Raw genomic sequence first — 20842 nt, forward strand, 5'->3', positions numbered from 1 at the left:
TCCTGACTGATTTGAAAAACTGCTGCGTTTTGGCAAACTGCAGCATGTCACTTTCAGTGTTTTTGCAAAAAACCCAGGTGTCCGGTTTTGGTGCAAGAACCTAAGGAAGTTGAATCATGTTTTTTTCATGCCCTTAACTTTATCAACATGTACAAGTGACAAATATACCTGACAAAAACGCATTAAACACACAACAAAAACTCAGCAAAACCTCTCTTTACTGTCAAGAGAGCAGGTTTTGCCTGCAGGAAAAAAAAACGCAGCAAAAACGCAACGTATAAACATAGCCTTAGTTAGATTTTTAAATCTACCTATAGAAAAGTTTTTGTGCCCTCTTTCAGGTTAAAGCCGCATTCACATGTCCATGTGTCGTAGTCCGAGTATGGACCATGATTCACGCAGAGGCTGCGGGTCTCTAAACCTGAACTTGACAGCCTCACAGATGTACTGTATATATGGCTGTTGAGTTCGAGACTCATAACCGCTCCATGACTTATGGTCTGAGATGGCAGTGTGAATGTGGCCTAAAGAACACATGCATGTTGAATGGTTAGCAAAGCGTTTACATGCAGGTGCATAAGTCATTGGAAGAAACCTATTAAGAAAAAATAGAATCAACTGTATGTAATAACATTAATAACTATAGACTAAGAAAAAAATACAATGCAGCAAAACGAAAAAGCAACATACCGGAACTTATCCTCATATTTATCTTATAATGATTTGAAAGGAAAGCCATATTCAGAAAATGAGCCATAGATTACATCCGTTTGTGTCAAATGTATTTATTTTTTTTGGCATTTTTTTTCCTTTTCCATATCACAATCTGTATTAAAAATAAAAATAGAAATCTTGCAATTTTCATACAAGTAACTGGGGCTAAAACATGTGCATTAGCTGCCATGAACAGATCCTGACCCGGTCTTTGATATTGATGCATTCAATGAGCGGGTGCAATGGAGATTGTGAAGGTAGGAGGAGCAGCGTGACTTCGTCTATTGTGAATGGTGGATCCTGTAGTATATACTGTGCGTAGGGGTGTTACCTGTCACTATAATCCTGCCTCTGATGATAAGGAAACCGCTGTAAACTATTCCTGAAAGAACAGGAAATAGGAGTCGAAAAAAGCCTCAGTGGCCAGTGTGAATGTTGCATGACTACCAATTTAGTTTTTAATAAAAATTGTGATTTGAGAAAATATTTTTTTAAAACGCATGTAACACAAAAACCTGATTGAAGCAATATGGATTTTCTGATTATAGCTTGCTTGTAAAGCAGCTCTATCACTAGGTTTTAGTATGTATCTTTATACATTATTAAAATGATCTCTTATGAGGCTGGTGTATTTCCTTTGAAAATTAATTTCAAAATGCCTGGATAATTCTGCTATTAAATTGAGCATTTTATATGATATTCTCATTTTCATGTCAGGAGGGAGAACTTTGAATAAAAATGATAGATTCATTCTGACATGACTTTATAAAGGCAAGAACACCTGGCTCATCAGGTCCAAGAGGTATTTTTAATAATATATGCAGCTGGGTTGTCAAATCTGGTGACAGACCTGCTCTGAAAGTAACTTATTGGGCGATTCATGCTGCCTAAACTAGGACAGCATGAATCAAATACTGCTCCATTATTACAGATGTCTAAGTGTCACTCATTGTCCACGTGGTATTATTAAGTGCAGATACTTCTACAATAGTATACAAACATTTGACACCCCGTTTCCAATTTGGTCTGTGGATTTGCTCTTTATGTAATAAAGCCCTATTGTAGTTAACTTACTGAATTTATCATGGTCGACATGGTTTTATCTTTTATTCCTCTATATGCTCGGAAGTATAAAAATGCCAAACAGCTTTTGTGGTTCCAATGCACCTATCCAACACGGCTCTGGTCTTTGTTGATTGGCTGCAGCACTGTAAATAAGATGTCACTGAGCCCATTGATTGGCTGCAGAAGGTATGAGCATGTCATTGCTGCAGCTGATCAATAAAGGCCAAAGCAATGGTGGAGAGGCAGTGCTGGACCTAGGGAGGAGGCAGTGCTGGACCTAGAGAGGGTGGGTCCAACATACATGCTGGCATCGCTGCATGATCGGCAGGCATTGCTCACCTTTTCTATTATTAAAATATGACATGTACAATTACATTTATTTTGTGTGCATGCCATGTCTGCTCCAAATGTCTCCCTGTCTACATATGTTAACAACATGATATCACTTTCAATCCGTGGTCACATGCTGTACTGGTGATGGGAGTAGTACAGCACATAACCACCAGAAGGTCAGAGCTGGATCTGAGAGGAAACCAAGAGAAGGGGAGTATAGTATTTTGTTTTTCTACATTTTCACCTGTTTTAAAACATTTTGGACAACGACTTTAAAGCAAGGATGTAATTCTGTTAGCCTTTAGAAAATACAAAATTGGATAGATGGCTACAAGAAATGTTTGGAGTCAAGAATTTGCGTCATAGGTTGTTGACTGACAGGATGGCACATTTTGTGTTTTCATTTTTTTCCATTAAATTCAGCCAATAAACGATAACGTTGCATTAAATGTTGAAGACTTGTTACATTTGTTTCCTGCAAAGTCTGCTAACTGATTTTCAGTAGAAAATAAAAGCAAACAAGTAATTTGTCCAGGATAATGGTGAAAGTTTACTTTTGCGTACAGCTCTAGGTATCACTGTTAGGATTTGTTTATGTGGTTGGGCTCAGTAGAGAATCGAGAAGTGCTAACCACTTATGCCCCAATGTGCCTACACACTGTAAGGCCAGATTCACACATCCTCGCTTCACTACCCGAGAATGGTCCATGATGCAAGGAGAGGCCGCTGGTTTCCGTACCTAACCTGACAGCCTCACATGCCTATGTGGCAGTTGATTTTGGATCAGGAGATCCGCGATCCGTCCTTGCATTGTCATCTGTATTTGGACAACAAAACACAGTTGTGTCAATCCAGCCTAATAGTCAAACATACAGTTAAAAAATACCAAAAAGAAATGTGACTGTATGTTTTCTTACCATTTTGAAACCTAAACAGTTTGTATTATCATAATGAAGTTGCTTTTGTCTTCAAAATGTTGCCCTACAATCACAAATTAGAACTTTTGAATTCCGATAGGTAATAAATGTCCAATCCGAGGGACCATTTAGGCTGTGTGCACACGTTGCATTTTTTTCCGCGTTTTTTCGCTATAAAAACGCATACATATGCATCCCATCAATTATAATGCATTCTGCAATTTTTGTGCACATGATGCGTCTTTTTCCGTGAAAAAACGCATCATGTTCATTAATTTTGCGGATTTTCGCGTTTTTCCTGCTATTTAACCTTCGTCCGGCTGAGTAGGTACAATTGTAACTATTCCGTTTTAAAATTGCAATAATTTTTTTTTCGAAAAGCCGTAGAGGGCTGAAATTTCGTGACATCTCTGCAGTTTTGGTCCAGAATATATTGGCCAAATTTCAATAAAATATATATGAAGGTACAATTGTACCTCTGCAGCCTGTTAATGTTGTAAAATTATGCAGCCTGACGAAGGTTAATGCATTGGGAAAAAACGCGAAAAAAACGCATGCGGATTTCTTGCAGAAAATGTCCGGTTTTCTTCAGGCATTTTCTGCAAGAAATTCTGACGTGTGCACATACCCTTTTGCCCTCGTTTGGATGAAGTGGCAGTCACACTACCGTGCTGAAACTCCATTCCCTGTTTATGGGATTGAAGAAAGATAGTGGAGAGACATATTCAGGTACCTCAATCAGACCCATAGAGAGTGAATTGACTGCTGTGCCTATGCGTGACCACCACTCCATTCAAACGGGATGCAGGACATCCCTTCCTGTGAACGATGGGGGTCCTAGTCATGGGACTGCCAGACATTTATCACATATTCTGGGGATAGGTGATAAGTTGTGACTGAGGAGTGACTTTTTTAACATGGTGATCAATACTGCAAACAAAAAAAAGTATCAACAAAGAAAAACATGCGTTGTTCTTGTACAACCAGAACAAGGTAATAAGCATCAAATCAGAATGCAGAAAAGTTGTTAGAACCTGAATATCAATGTACAAGAAAGATAAACAAAATATATTGTTGCTTATGATGCAAGAAATCATGAATTTCCTTGGACTCTTAGAAAAAGAATCGGAGAGCCTTCAATACTTTACTACATGTGGAAATTCTAGTTGCTAGTAAAAATTGCATCTTGTGTTTAGCAGCTTTACAGTACATTAGAGGGATACCAAGAGTTAGTGAATCCCACTGGCTAGATATTCAGAAAGACTGCCCTGAAGATAAAAAAAAAACAAAAAAAACGGATTTAGCTTTGTATGCCTCAGAGAGGTTTCACTTGGCATGGCTAGGATCTGGCATTTCGCTCTGTCTCAGCCAAACATTCTCGTACTAAACCCCTTGCATGAATAATTCCTGAAGAAGAAGAAGAAAAGTGTATTGTTATTACACAATGTATAGAGAAATCGGATTAATGTTACACTTTACATATTTCTGTATAACACATACAAGCTAGGTACAGTTTTTGCATGCAGTTTTGGATTGTAAGTCTCCCTTAAATATTTTCATTCTATATATGTATACTAAATGCACCAAAAATATATTTGAACAAGTCTTACAGCTTGATATAAGCATCATGTAAATATCTTCAGTGAATCGCCAAAAATCTAATGATTATTCAGCAGCCAAACTGAGGTGTCTACCAGCTCCCTTATTGTACAATAAAACAATTTATTGTTTAATATTGATTACGCTCCTGCAGTGTGTAGCACTGACAAGAGAAAGATAGCTGACGTCACCGCTCGCTGCGTGATGTACGCTTACAAAACAGAACAATTCTAGCATCTTCGCAGCACCTAAATTGCACAAGTCTTCTGAATCAATAATAGGTCAGTAATCTGAAGTTATTCTATATTTCATTCCACACAAGCCCTTTTTGCAAGCTCCTTCCCTTTCTTTCCTTATTGCCCCCTCTTCCCCCCTCCTCCCCCACCCCCATCTTTACTTTTGATTGATTTAACTATGTAATAACCTACTGGTGGTGTATGTTTATACAAACTACTATTGTTCATTTTTACCCATGTCTGCTATTGTTCATTTCTACCCATGTCTGTTTAAATTGAATTTCATTTTTGCTTATATTTTTATAATCTTGTAAAGTTGTATATACCATATGATTGATTTATATCTACTTGTCTTTCAGCGTCGTTTGAAAAAGACACTATAAGGGGTCGAAACATTACACGCTTCTTGATCCTCTGTTTTACACACCAAACTCAAATTTCTTTTTTTGTGGTGCCAAATGTTTACTTATTAAACAATTTTTGCAAACAAAGTGAGAGTGCAGCCGTTTTGACCTTCTGTACAAAACAAAGCTGACAACAACCCCAATACTATTACCCCACTTGCCCCAGGTCAAGTGGAAAGAGCGGAGGCCAAACTCCAGAATTGGCCCATCTAAAGGATGCCCAATTTCTGGGGAGGCTGATGTTTTTAGTCAGGGATAGGGTCAATATCCATGGCCCCTTCCTAGGCTATTAATGTCAGCCCACAGCTGTCTGCCTAGCTTTTCCTAGTCATTAAAAATAGGGGAACCCCACATAATTTTTTTGGGAGGTCATGGCTTATTAACCCGTTTCTGACATTGGGCACTGAGCCCACATCTTTCCAGGTATATGCCAGCTGTTTTGAACAACTGACATGTGCCTCTAACAGCCACAGATGGAATCGTGTATAAAATAGAAAGGTGGCTGACAGCACTCACTTATTGGGATGCCCGTTCCATGTCAAGGGAACCCTCCTGGGTAATCTAGATAATCCAAATCAGAAGAACAGTGCTCCAGCCGGGTGTAGTAATCAAGTAGAAAAGGTCTTTATTCAGCCATGGTAAAGCGACGTTTCGACAACAAGTCGGTCTTTTTCAAGCATACAAAATGGTGTCAAAAGCTGTCTTAAATAGTGTGGATACCACGCAGGTCACCAATCACTATTAAGTCACAGCCCACATTAAAATACCATACAAAAATATAGCAAATAACAAACATCAGACACTTGTGTATAAACAAATCTCATATGGACATACCATCACCACATAAATCAATATAATAATCAATATACAAATATAAATAAATGCCTTGTTTTATCCTATAGTCTGCAAATTCACTGGATGCATCTTCGTTCCCATGGAGATCTTCCACCAATGGATCCCTTTCTGTTGTGGACTTCCCGTTTAGTTAGATCCAATAGAAGCTAGCGGCGCCAAAGGGACAAACAACCTATCCAACACCTTCATATAACTCGGCGCTTCTCTGCTAATCAATCCAGCATATTTACTTATAATTAGCATGCTTACATCATCGCCAAGCGTCCTCTCTCCAGCATCATTGCTGCGCCGCAGATCATTGCATAGACCACTGTGTGTGAGCGCAGGCGCAACACGTCCCAACCGCACTCCATCACAAGATCGAAATGGAGCCACGCCCAGACGTGACGCGCATCCGCGTCATCCAACAGCGGCCACACGTGACCGCCACTCAGACTGGTTACCTGGGGGACGCAAGTAAACAACATGGCGCTTCACTAGTGACCAGTCCGGTACACCTACTCATCTATAGCTTGTCTATATCGGCATGAAGCGTCCATATCACGGCAACAGCACTGAGCTGTAGACCGTTAGAGGCCCCAGCGCATATGCGCAGGCGCATCACGTTACAGCTGCGCTCCATCCCTTATTGCGATGGAGACACGCCTGCACGTGATGCGTGCCTACGCCACACAACAGTGGTCACCTACGATCCCCACCCAGACCAGTTACCCAGGAGGCCCTAATGAGTAACAAATAGTAATTCACAACATAAAAAGTATCTACAAAACGTGATAGACTTAAGAAGGAAACATAATAACTATAGAGAAACACAATCATGCTAATCAACAGTGGGAAAAAAACAGTAGAAAGAAACCACAGACATGACAAACATAATGGGACAGTCAGAATATAGACAGGAGGCAGCAAATATAGCATCACCATGCTTTATATAAGATATATTCCATGTGCCAATCATGCACATAATCCACATCTTGAATCATCCTAAACCTCCGTCCACCGACAGTCACATTCATTGTCCGCATCTAATAAAACAAAAACATATATTAAAACACAAATACATACACCCGTGTCATAAAAACATCATAAAAACAATGACGACAATAACCTTAAAGAGAGGAATCATCATATTAAGGGGTACAGCTATGTAAATTAAAATCTATATTTAAACCCCTAGGTTGTAATGAGCCCAGGGTATAGATCCATCTCATTTCCTTAGTCTTAAGCATCTGTAATCTATCCCCTCCCCTCCTCAAGGTTGGAACACTATCTATGACTCTAAGGGCTCCTTCCCACTTGCTAGAAAAAACGGATGTAACGTATGCGATTGTCATGTGAGTGTCATGTGATTCGTATTGCTGTCCGATTTTTATGCACGGGTCTCCTTTGAAAAGCCGGTAATTCAGCGCAGTGTACAGTAAAATCACACTGACAGGTTAGATTAGAGTAGATATATACACATAGAATAGGTACATATACATATATGTCAGGGAGACACCTATATATATATATTTATATTTAATACAGTGCTAGATAGCTTAAAAGCCGGTAATTCAATTGCCGGCTTTTGCTATCTCCTTCACACACCCGACATGATATGAGACATGGTTTACATACAGTAAACCATCTCATATCCCCTTTTCTTTTTGCAAATTCCACACTACTAATGTTAGTAGTGTGTATGTGCAAAATTTGGGTGCCCTAGCTATTATATTTAAGGGTTAAATTGCGGAAAAAATTGGCGTGGGCTCCCGCCCAATTTTCTCTGCCAGAATGGTAAAGCCAGTGACTGAGGGCAGATATTAATAGCCTGGAGAGGGTCCATGGTTATTGCCCCCCCCCCTCCCTGACTAAAAGCATCTGCCCCCAGCCACCCCAGGAAAAGGCACATCTGGAAGATGCGCCTATTCTGGCACTTGGCCACTCTCTTCCCATTCCCGTGTAGCGGTGGGATATGGGGTAATGAAGGGTTAATGTCACCTTAATAATGGAGAGGTGTCAATTATGACACCTATCCATTATTAATACAACTGTATGAAATGGTTAAAAAACACACACACACATTATTACAAAGTATTTTAACGAAATAAAGACACAGGTTTTTGTAATATTTTATTATACTGGTAATCCACCTGAAGCCCCTCGTTCTGTAAAAAAGGTAAAATAAAAAAACAACAATATCCCATACCTTCCGATGATCAGTCTCGTCCCACGCTGTAAATCGAATATGAACTCGAGCCTGGGAACTTTTCTGAATATTTTCCCACGCTCAAGTTCATATGAGGACTTCCAGCAGAGGGTGCATAACCGCAACTGAAGGTAACTAATTTTACAAGTAGAAGCTCTGCTAATGCAGCTGTGCTCCTGCCTGTAAAACCCCAGGGAATTAATGGAATGTAGGTCAATGACCTGTAGTTACCTTCAGTTGCGGTTATGCACCCTCTGCTGGAAGTCCTTTTTTACAGAACGAGGGTCTTCAGGTGGATTACCAGTATAATAAAATATTACAAAAACCTGTGTCTTTATTTCATTAAAATACTTTGCAATAATGTGTGTGTTGATGGATAGGTGTCATAATTGACGCCTCTCCATTATTAATCTGGCTTACGGTAATGTCACCTTACAATAGCAAGGTGACATTAACCCTTCATTACATTACCCCATATCCCACCGCTACACGGGAATGGGAAGAGAGTGGCCAAGTGCCAGAATAGGCGCATCTTCCAGATGTGCCTTTTCTGGGGTGGCTGGGGGCAGATGTTTTTAGCCAGGGGGGGCCAATAACCATGGACCCTCTCCAGGCTATTAATATCTGCCCTCAGTCACTGGCTTTACCACTCTGGCGGAGAAAATTGTGCGTGAGCCCACGCCAATTTTTTCCACGATTTAACCCCTGAATATAATAGCTAGAGCGCCCAAATTTTGCACATACACACTACTAACAGTAGTGTGGAATGTGCAAAAAAAAAGGGATATGAGATGGTTTACTGTTATGGTCTGGTGATTAAGGAGCGACATGCGACTAGCTCTGAGCAGGTGGTAACTATACTGACCGCAGTCCCTAAGCTCGACACAACACTAGAAGTAGCCGTGGAATGCTCCTAACTCTGCCTAGGCATCTCGTCACAGCCTAAGAGCTAACTACCCCTAAAGATAGAAGCAGGAAAACTATCTTGCCTCAGAGAAAATCCCCAAAGGATAGATTAGCCCCCACAAGTAATGACTGTGAGAGGAGAAGGAAATGACATACGTAGAATGAAACAAGATTAAGCACAGGAGGCCACTTCTAGCTAGATAGAAATAGTACAGGACAGAACGCTGTGCGGTCAGTAATAAAAACTAGAAAAAGTCCACCGCAGAGGAATGCAAAAATCTCCACACCTGACTAAAGGTGTGGAGGGCAAACTCTGCTGCCCAGAGCTTCCAGCCTAGCTGAATAGATCCACACTGATAAGCTGGACAAATGAACAAAACATAGAAAGTGCTGAACAACAAAGTCCACAACAAGTGAACTGCAAAAGGACAAGCAAGGACTTAGCTTTTGCTGAACTTGTCAGAGTGTCAGGAAAATCCTAAGAGCAATGACTCCAGGCAGGAACAATTGACAACTGGCATTGAATGAGGGATAAGGCCAGACTAATATAGCCGAGCCAGAAAGACGATCAGTGAAAACAGCTGCTGAAGCTAAATCCAAGAAGCAGCCATACCACTCAAAACAACAGGAGGGAGCCCAAGAGCAGAACTCACAAAAATGCTACTTACAACCACCGGAGGAAGCCCAGGAGCGGAATTCACAACAGTTTACTGTATGTAAACCATGTCTCATATCATGTCGGGTTTATGAAGGCCACAGGGACAGGTAATCATATAGATGACGTAGCTCGATGTACAGGTATATCTCTCTTTCAAATAAATCTTTTTCCCAGTATGGGGATGGCAAAAAAATTCTCCTTTCAACATATTGTTGCAGCAAGCGCAGCCAAGACATGGGAAATTCCCATTTCTTGGCGCGCTTAAAGTCTGTTGACATGACACTTTAGATCAAATCTGATCTAACCAGTTTGTCACCCAGATTCCTTCCCCTCCTATAAGACATCATAGGAAATGATTTAAAACCTGAGACTTGGGGTAAACCATATTTGAAAGAGAGATATACCTGTACATCGAGCCACGTCATCTATATGATTACCTGTCCCTGTGGCCTTACATATATTGGGGAGACCACTATGGAAGTGAGGGCCCGCATCAGTAAGAATAAAAGTACCATAAGGACGGGGCTTACTGAATTGCCGGTCCCTAAGCATTTTTTGGAGAGTAAACACTCGGTAAATCAACTAAGATTTAGAGTCATAGATAGTGTTCCAACCTTGAGGAGGGGAGGGGATAGATAACAGATGCTTAAGACTAAGGAAATGAGATGGATCTATACCCTGGGCTCATTACAACCTAGGGGTTTAAATATAGATTTTAATTTACATAGGTGTACCACTTAATATGATGATTCCTCTCTTTAAGGTTGTTGTCGTCATTGTTTTTATGTTGTTTTTATGACACGGGTGTATGTATTTGTGTTTTAATATAATCAAAAAAGAAAAAAAGAGCAGAGCTGCACAACCATACATCAGTGCCAGCCACAATCCATCCGTGGTGTGATAAGAAAGCCTGTCTTCAGAGCGGAGGTGCTTGCATGAAAACAAGTGGTAAATCCATAACAATCAATAGAAACTGCGGCAGCACTTACCGGTCTTTGTGTGGTCCAAGTCCTTTATTAAAGACAATTAAAACGACAGCATTATCACGGTTCGGGGGAATAGAAACAAAAGGGAGGTGAGCAGGGATTGACGACGGCCGTTTCGCGCCAACAACAGCGCTTCCACGGGTCTCAGAGACTATTATGTTTCCTTCTTAAGTCTATCACGTTTTGTAGATCCTTTTTATGTTGTGAATTACTATTTGTTACTCTTTAGGGCCTCCTGGGTAACTGGTCTGGGTGGGGATCGTAGGTGACCACTGTTGTGTGGCGTAGGCACGCATCACGTGCAGGTGTGTCTCCATCGCAATAAGGGATGGAGCGCAGCTGTAATGTGATGCGCCTGCGCATATGCGCTGGGGCCTCTGTAGCAGTCTGCAGCTCAGTGCTGTTGCCGTGATATGGACGCATCATGCCGATATAGGCAAGCTATAGATGAGTAGGTGTACCGGATTGCTCACTAGTGAAGCGCCATGTTGTTTACTTGCGTCCCCCGGGTAACCAGTCTAAGTGGCGGTCACGTGTGGCCGCTACTGGATGACGCGGATGCGTGTCACGTCTGGGCGTGGCTCCATTTCGATCATGTGATGGAGTGCGGCTGGGACGTGGTGCACCTGCGCTCACACACAGTAGTCTATGCAATGATCTGCGGCGCAGCAATGATGCCGGAGAGAGGATGCTTGGCGATGATGTAAGCATGCTAATTATAAGTAAATATGCTGGATTGGTTAGCAGAGAAGCGCCGAGTTATATGAAGGTGTTGGACAGGTTGTTTGTCCCTTTGGCGCCGCTAGCTTCTATTGGATCTAACTAAACGGGAAGTCCACAACAGAAAGGGATCCATTGGTGGAAGATCTCCATGGGAACGAAGATGCATCCAGTGAATTTGCAGACTATAGGATAAAACAAGGCATTTATTTATATTTGTATATTGATTATTATATTGATTTATGTGGTGATGGTATGTCCATATGAGATTGGTTTATACACAAGTGTCTGATGTTTGTTATTTGCTATATTTTTGTATGGTATTTTCATGTGGGCTGTGACTTAATAGTGATTGGTGCCCTGCGTGGTATCCACACTATTTAAGACAGCCTTTGACACCATTTTGTATGCATGAAAAAGACCGACTTGTGGTCGAAACGTCGCTTTACCATGGCTGAATAAAGACCTTTTCTACTTGATTACTACACCCGGCTGGAGCACTGTTCTACAGATGGAATCGTGATCCACCCGTGGCTGTCAACCTGTTAAATACCGCTGTCAATCTCTGACAGCGGCATTTAACTCGTGCTTACCGGAAGCACGCCGGAAATCCCGCCCATCGGTGACCCCGTCACGTGATTGCGGGTCACCGATGGGTTGGTATAACAACCAGAGGTCTCCAAAAGACCTTTATGTTTGTCATAGCCAGGTTGCTATGAGCACCGCCCGTGGCCAGCGATCATAGCAAGTGAGCATTTCTGCTACACACAGGCGATCTGATCATCGTGTGTAGCAGAGGTGATCAAACTAGTGCAGCTTCTAGTCTCCCATGGAGACTATTAAAGCATGCAAAAAGTAAAAAAAAGTTTAAAAGTACATAAAAAAATTAAAAATATATAATAAATGTTCACCCCTTTTTGTCCCATTCAAAATAAAACAAAAATAAAATAAAATGCACACATATTTGTTATCATCGCATTCAGAATCGCGCAATCTGTCAATATAAAAAAAGAGTTTCGGCGTAACGAGAAAATTCAAAACGTCAGAATTATGTTTTTTTGGTCTTTGCAACTTTGCAATAAAATGCAATAGCAAGCGATCAAAAGATCGTATCTACACCAAAATGATATCAATAAAAACATCAGCTCGGCGCACAAAAAATAAGCCCTCACCCCACCCCAGAACATGAAAACTGGAGACGCTACAGGTCTCAGAAAATGGTGCCTTTTTTTTCACCAAAGTTTGGATTTTTTTTACAACTTAAATATAAAAGAACTTAGACATGTTTGATGTCTATGAACTCATAATGACCTGGAGAATCATAATAGCAGGTCAGTTTTAGCATTTAGTGAACATGCTAAAAAAAAGAAACAACAACAACAACTGTGGAATTGCACTTTTTTTTTTCAATTTCACCACACTTGGATTTTTTTTCCCATTTTTTTAGTACACGATATGTTAAAACCAATGGTGTTGTTCTAAAGTACAACTTGTCCTGCAAAAAACAAGCCCTCGCATGGCTATTTTGACCAAAAATTTAAAAAGTTATGGCTCTGGGAAAAAAGAGGAGCAAGAAACGACAACGCAAAAATCGAAAATACCTCCGGTCATGAAGGGGTTAATAGCAAATAAAGGCTAAGTAGACAGCTGTGAGTTGATTTAATATTCTGGGAAGCTCCATGTTTATTATCACATTCTCAGACTAAAAAACATCAGCCCCCAGCTGTCAGCTTTCTCTCAGCTGGTTAAGAACAATATGGGGGATTCCACACTATTGTTTTCTTTGGATTTTTTAATTTGTACTAAAATACATGCACAGTAAACCATACACGTACGGCATTAATTATATATTTCACTGACATTATTATCTATGTATCTATCTATATCTGTATATAAGATTGTTTTATTAGTTTGAAAACTAGCTTGAAATTACTGTATGTAAAATAGACTTTCTGTTCCACACATCAGATGATTCAGAAAGGCTGAGTGAGTGACACAAGATAGAACAGCGGTCTTCTTTATGGAATTTCTCTACGTTCTGAGGGGCAGCTTCATTTATTGGCACTTGTATTTCCCGTACATCCTACTTGTACTTGATCGGATTATATATCAGATTCCTCAAATCATATTAATGCAAAAATTATTTTATCTTGCTGAAAAGCCCACTGTCAATATGGAATGCCATCACCATGAAGGGGTGTACTATGTCCTCAACAAGGTTTTTATACACAAAAGACAGAACCCTAGGTTTCTAGAACAAGCCTAAAGTACTACCCTGCGTCCTCTGGCTTGCCTTCTTCACATAGATATCCTGATTCTCTCTCTTTCCCAGATAAGTAAGGCATACTCTAATACACCCTGGGCTGCTTCGCAATCTTTGGCTAGCCTTGTGATGATTTGTAAATCAAATTGATTATTTTTGTTTTGTTCTTAGATAAACATAGTTTACTCTTAATAAATACATTTTTATTACAGATTTTATTATACAAATACTAAACCACAATAAAAACCAAAGCAAGCGGGAAGACTGAGGCTGCGCCAGATTTGGCACATCTTGTGGATGCGCCATTTCTGGGGCGGGTGAGGGCTGATGTTCTTAGTCTGAGAGGGGGCCAATATCCATGGACTGTTTCTAGCCTAACCCACAGCTGTCTGCCTAGCCTTTGCTGGTTATTAATTATAGGGGGAACCCCATGTCATTTTTTTTGGGGGGGGTCCCCATTTTAATAACCAGTAAAGGCTAAGTAGAAAGCTGTGAGCTGATATTAATAGCCTTCGAAGCTCCAGGGGTTTTACCACCTTCCCGGGCTATAGACATAAGCCCCCCAGCTGTCGACTGGCTATTAAAAATTCGGTCATACACAGCAGGCTGCAAATTTTTCCTCACCCAAATTCCAGGTGAGGAAAAACTCGCAGATGAGCACTGCCTCATTAACTAACATTGTAGCAAGTGCAATGCAAGGTTTCTTCACATTGCACTTGCTGAGTTTAAGCGATGATGTGAGCATGCATCAGGTATGAAGAGCATAGAGGGGCAGAGTCACAAGAGGAATACGAGGAAACCTGCTCAATCTGGTGCATTGAGCAAAATATGTGTTTTTAGAAATGATACTAGTTGGATGTCTTTTTTGGGAAGAGAGAGGATGATGATCTGAGAATGGAGATTTTGAAGGTGAAGATGAGTGATGGAAGCGTAAGAGGTCAAAGCGGTGTATGTCATTATCTCTCTAGAAAGCTTACTACTCATGTCTTTAAAGACTTTATTCAATTCTTTTAGCAGTGGCCTAGTATCATAGAGGTGAGTATGTCCAACTAGGAGGACAGGATTACCTCGGCAGGGATGATTCACTGGAGTTGAGGCTGAAGGTGTCTGTAGATCATCCAAGCAGAAGAGTAAGTAATTGTTCAAATGGCTGACCGGGGTTCTATTTTGCAAAAGTTTTGGAAGTAGCCTGGTGCACATAGCCCTGATTCCTTGATTTATTTTGTGAGGTGCTCATTGCTGAAGAGTGTTGGCAGGCTGGGAGACACTTTACTGTTTTCTACTGCTCTAACACAGTATTTTGGCCATTATTTACTGGAAAAAAAAACCTCACAGAGTGTGAGCAGAGTTGAACTAGTGTTGAGCCAATTTCAAAGGATCATGGCCTGCAGCTTATTATTATTTGTACATTGTACACATTTGTTTGCTACTGCCAATACCTGTGTGTATATAAGACATGTAGTAGATTTATGGGCTAAAAATTGTATTAATGGAAATCTGTCACCAGGTTTTTGTTTTTTTCCCATCTGAAAACAACATAATGTAGGGGTTTCAGTGATGTGTCACTTAGTGGGCTTTTTGCTGCAGTTTTGATAAAATCACAGATATCTCTGCTGATCACCCAGTTGTCTTAATGCTGAGCTGTGTATAACCCCGCCCACACCTGGCAGCTTTCAGTGGACACAGTGCATAGGCAGAAAGCTGCCAACCAGTAGTGGGTATGTGGGTGGACTACATGACAGCAGGTTTGCTAGTCAACTAGTGATAACCTCCTGCTGATAAAAGAGTGATTTTCTAAAAACTACAGCAAGCAGCCCGGAAAGTGACACCATGCTGGAATTATGCTCTAGGTATCTGTCAGATTAAGCTGCTCTTAGATTAGGTAGCAAAAACCTTTTGAGATTGTTTTTAACATTTTCTTCCTGAAATACAACTAGTAGACAAGTAACAACTCATACCTTTACTATAAAGTGGCATGTAAAAGTTTTGGCACCCCTGGTAAAAATTACTGTTATTGTGAACAGTTATGTAAACTGAAGATTAAGTGATCTCTAAAAGGGCTCACGTTAAAGATTACACATTTTCTTTCTAACTAGAAGACGCACTTTTTTCCCCCAAAAATGTGTAGGAAAATAGGGATTTTTGTGTACTCACCATAAAATCTTTTCTCCAAGCCACTCATTGGGGGACACAGGACCATGGGTGTTATGCTGCTGTTGCTAGGAGGCTGACACTAAGTTGAGACAAAAAAATTAGCTCCTCCCCTGCAGTATACACCCTCATGCTGGCTCCCGGAGATCCAGTTCAGTGTAAAAGCAGTAGGAGATTATTAACAACACATAACATCATATTAGAGTACAACATGTCAGAGTAAGGAAAAAGCCCAAAAGCAAGCCATATGGCTAACAGGGTGGGTGCTGTGTCCCCCAATGAGTGGCTCGGAGAAAAGGAATTTACGGTGAGTACACAAAAATCCCCATTTCTCCTTCGCCACATTGGGGGACACAGGACCATGGGACATCCCAAAGCAGTCCCTGGGTGGGTAACAACATAACCGATTAACTGCGTGTACCAACTGACTATATATGCAAGACAGTCGCTTGCAGAATACGTCTGCCAAGGGCTGCATCAGCAGAAGATTGAGTATGGACATTGTAGTGTTTCAAGAAAGTATGCAGGCTGGACCAAGTTGTGGCCTTGCAAACCTGTTCTGCCGACGCCTGATGCCGAATGGCCCAGGAAGCACCCACGACCGAGTTGAGTGTGCCCTAATCCCCGCCAGGATAGGACTGCCCCTGACCCGGTAAGATTCTTGAATAGCTGACCGAATCTATCTGGCTATCGTGGCTTTAGAAGCGGCTAAACCCTTTCTGTGACCCTCAGGGAGCATGAAAAGAGAGTCCGACTTACGGAAGGGTGCAGTTCTCGAAATGTACCACCTGAGAGCCCTCACTAAGTCCAGGGTGTGAAGGGCCTTTTCAACACGATGTCTTGGCTGTGGACAAAAGGTGTGGAGAACGATGTCTTCATTAAGGTGGAAAGATGAAACCACCTTGGGTAGAAAAGACGGAGATGGACGAAGGGCCACTTTGTCCTGGTGGAAGGTAAGAAAAGGCGCTCGACAGGACAGAGCAGCCAGCTCGGAGACTCGTCTGATAGAAGTTACTGCCACAAGAAAGGCAACTTTCCAGGAAAGAACTGTCAGCGAAACATCTCGCAAAGGTTCGAAAGTAGTCTCCTGAAGAACACCCAGGACCAAATTAAGGTCCCAGGTTTCTAACGGCATTCTATAGGGGGGTATTACGTGGGAGACCCCCTGAATGAAAGTTCTCACTTGTAAATTTGAAGCAATCTTGCGTTGGAACAAAACGGATAATACCGAAATTTGACCCTTGATGGAGCTGAGCGCCAAACCAGAATCCAGACCAGACTGGAGAAATTCCAGAATGGAGGGAACTGAGAATACGAGAGGAGGACGCCCATGGGGCCTGCACCATGAGAAAAAGGCTTTCCAGGTGCGGTGATAGATGCGAGCAGATGTCGATTTGCGAGCACTAATCATGGTGGAAACTACTTGTTGGGAGAAACCGGCTTGAGGTAGGATCCAGGTTTCAACAGCCAAGCCGTTAAACGTAGGGCCTCTGAGTTCTGGTGGTAAATCGGACCTTGACGGAGCAGATCTGGGCGATCTGGAGGCCGCCAGGGAACGTCGGAAACGAGCTGCACTAAGTCCGCGTACCACGTGTGGCCAATCTGGGGCGACTAGGATTAGAGGAACCCCCTCTATCTTGATCTTCTGGATAACCCTCGGTAGTAAGGGAAGCGGAGGAAACACGTACGGGAGACGGAACTGATGCCACGGGAAGACCAGTGCGTCTACCCTGATGGCCCTTGGATCCCGAGATCGAGCTATGAAATTAGGAACCTTTGCATTCAGCCTGGACGCCATCAGATCCACGTCCGGAGTCCCCCAGCGAAGGCAAATTTGCTGGTAGCCCTCTGGATGGAGTTCTCACTCTCCTGAGGCGAGGCCCTGACGGCTGAGAAAATCCACCGCCTAGTTCTCCATGCCCGGGATATGCACTGCAGAAATTACCGAGTGGTTGTTCTCGGCCCAATGGAGAATGTGAGACACCTCGCGCATTGCCGCTCTGCTGCGGGTACCTCCCTGATGGTTTAAGTACGCAACCGCTGTGACATTGTCTGATTGAATCCGAATGGGCTGACCCGCAAGGAGGGAGTGGAACCGTCTTAGGGCAAACCTGATTGCTCGAATCTCTTGAATGTTGATCGGAAGTCTCGACTCCCAATTCGTCCAACGCTCCTGGGCGATGTGATGACGAAATACTGCTCCCTAGCCGAGGAGACTGGCGTCGGTAGTCACCACCAGCCAGTGAATTGGGAGAAAGGACCTTCCCTGGGTGAGTGCTGATTCCAACGTCCACCATTTTAGCGCCTGATCCGCAGGGACAGAGAACATGGCCGATTGAGGGATGAGGGATGAGGGACTCCTGTCCCAATTGTCCAGAAGTGCCTGTTGTAAAGGACGGAGATGCCGTTGGACAAAAGGAACAGCTTCTATTGCTGCTACAATTTTTCCCAGGATCCTCATGGCAAACCGAATGGAATGAGGGGAGGGACGACAAAGTGTCCGGGTTCCCTGCTGAAGGGCTTGGGCCTTGGACCGAGGGAGCAGGACCAGCCCCTGGGACGTGCCCAGGATCATGCCTAGGAAGGAGATCCGTTGGGCTGGCATGGGAGAGGACTTGTCCAAGTTTATCAGCCAGCTGAGGCGTGAAAGAGTATCCAAGGTAATGCGGATGCCTTCATCGCAAGCCTGATAGGAGGGACCCTTGATGAGGAGGTCGTCCAACTATGGCAACACAACCACTCCTCGGGAGTGTAGGATGGCCATGACGGCCGCCATGACTTTCGTGAATACCCTGGGGGCGGTGGCGAAGCTGAAGGGTAAGGCCATGAATTGGAAATAGTCCTCCTGAATGGCAAAATGCAGAAACCTGTGATGCGGCGGAATGATTGGGATATGAAGATGAGCATCCTTTATGTCGATCGATGCCAGAAACTCCTGTTTCCATTGAAGAAATGACCGACCGAAGGGATTCCATCCTGAAGTGCCGGACCTTGACAAACCTGTTTAACAACTTTAGGTCCAAAATGGGCCGTACCGCCCCGTCCTTCTTTAGAACAACGAAGAGGTTCGAGTAGAAATCTCTGAACCTCTCGTGTTCTGGAACCAGAACAATTACCCGTTTTGCCGGAGAGAATCGATGGCGCAATAAAGTGCGTGAGCCTGAGCCGGAGCCTCTGAATGTGGTAGTCGAGAAGAGAAGAACAATGCCGAAGGAGAGGCGGAAAATTCTATTTTGTAACCGGAAGACACCAGGTCTCTGACCCATTCGTCGGGGATGATGGAAAGCCAGACATGCTGAAAAAGAAGCAGGCGGCCGCCTTACTTTGGTGGTATCGACCGGATAACTCCGCGAGTCATTGTGAGGAGAACCTGGAGGGCCTGGCTCCTCTGGGTCTGGATTGCCTAGGTTTACCTCGCCAGGGCTGATTGGGCATGTACGAGACCCGGGGCTCTCTCTCTGAACGAGGTGATCATCCCGATCTTGACGAGGCTGTGGAGGTAGACCAAAACGGGCTACTGCGAAAGGATCGGAAACGAAACTTGCTGGCGCTGAAAAGTCCGCTTGGGCCTTTGCTGTGGGAGAAATTTGCTTTTCCCTCCTGTAGCATCGGAACTAAGTTGGTCTAACTTTTCTCCAAACAGTCATCCACTCTGAAAAGGCAGAGAAAATAAGGACTTTTTAGAAGAGGAGTCCGCTCGCCACTCCCAAAGCCATAGTGCTATACTAATGGTGATGGCGTTTGAAGCTGCAAGAGCCGCGCAGTTCGCTGCATCTAGGGACGCATACATCACATAGTCCCCGGCCATGGCAATTTGTTTGGTGAGATCCGCTGACTCAGACGGAATAGCCTTGTCCTGAATGGAGTTTGCAAGAGCCTCTGCCCAGAAAACCATTGCCTTAGCGACCCATGCCGCAGCAAAAGAAGGGGAGAGAGAGGAACCTGAGGCCTCGTAAACAGAGCGAGCAAGGGAATCTATTTGTCGGTCTGTGGGATTTTTAATAGAAGCCCCATCAGGCAAGGATAAAAGCGTTTTGGTTGCTAAACGCGACACCGGAGGGTCCACCAATGGAGGCTCCATCCAATCCTTGATAAGATCTGCAGGAAAGGGGTATTTTCCCTGAAGGGACTTTTTTCCCGTAAAATGCCTATCTGGTCATTCTCTGTGTCGCTGGACTATGTCTATAAATTCAGGATGAGATGTAAACACCCTATGAGATTGCTTGGTTCTTTTAAAAGACATGTTCCGAACTAGGGTCATCGTCAATCTTTAGGGCGTGATTGACGGCTTCAATGAGAGAATCCACCGTAGATTGAAACTCCGGAGAATCTGGGTCCAGAGATGCCTCTGACTCATATTCTGAGTCTTGATCGCTGCGAATCCCTGGAGAGGGTGAGCGAGAAGCGGAGCTACCAGAGGCTAAATGGCGTGAATGCTCAGGTGAGGTAGAGCGGATCCGTTTTCCGGATGTCCATACCTCCTTCAGGTGTGAGCGGCCCCTGCTGGCCGATGATTCCCCTGTAAGGTGGGAGTCTCTTAACACCGGTAGGCGACTACCCTGTTCCGCAGAGGGGTCTTGTAGGGATTCAATCGCATTGGCCAATGATGCCATGGATTGTAACAGTGACGCAGCCCACTCCGGGGGGCTAGGTACACTGGGGTCGGTAGCGGCGGAGGGCTCCTGAGCAGCTAATGCTGCTAGGGAGAGAACTGGGGGATAGAAAAATGCAGGGAAGCACCTAGTGCAGTCTCCTTACCCAGGTCCTGTGTCCCGCAATCAGATGAGGAGGCACGCTGAGTAGGGGAGAAGACCGGCATCCAGGGCTGCTGACACGTGCAGAAAAAA

General features: G+C 43.2%; 1 protein-coding gene across 2 annotated transcripts in view; it reads right to left on the minus strand.

Annotated features, from left to right (window-relative positions):
* Nucleotides 1-1609: 1609 nt before the first annotated feature.
* Nucleotides 1610-20842, minus strand: part of CDK2AP1 (cyclin dependent kinase 2 associated protein 1) — a 38435-nt gene continuing 19202 nt past the window's right edge. For both annotated transcript variants that reach the window (XM_069755900.1, XM_069755893.1), the window contains exon 4: nucleotides 1610-4436. In XM_069755900.1, coding sequence (XP_069612001.1) covers nucleotides 4369-4436 — 68 coding nt within the window. In that variant the 3' untranslated portion in view covers nucleotides 1610-4368. The remainder of the gene's footprint in view (nucleotides 4437-20842) is intronic.

Source organism: Ranitomeya imitator, chromosome 1 (assembly GCF_032444005.1).
Source record: "Ranitomeya imitator isolate aRanImi1 chromosome 1, aRanImi1.pri, whole genome shotgun sequence".
Lineage (NCBI taxonomy): Eukaryota > Metazoa > Chordata > Amphibia > Anura > Dendrobatidae > Ranitomeya > Ranitomeya imitator.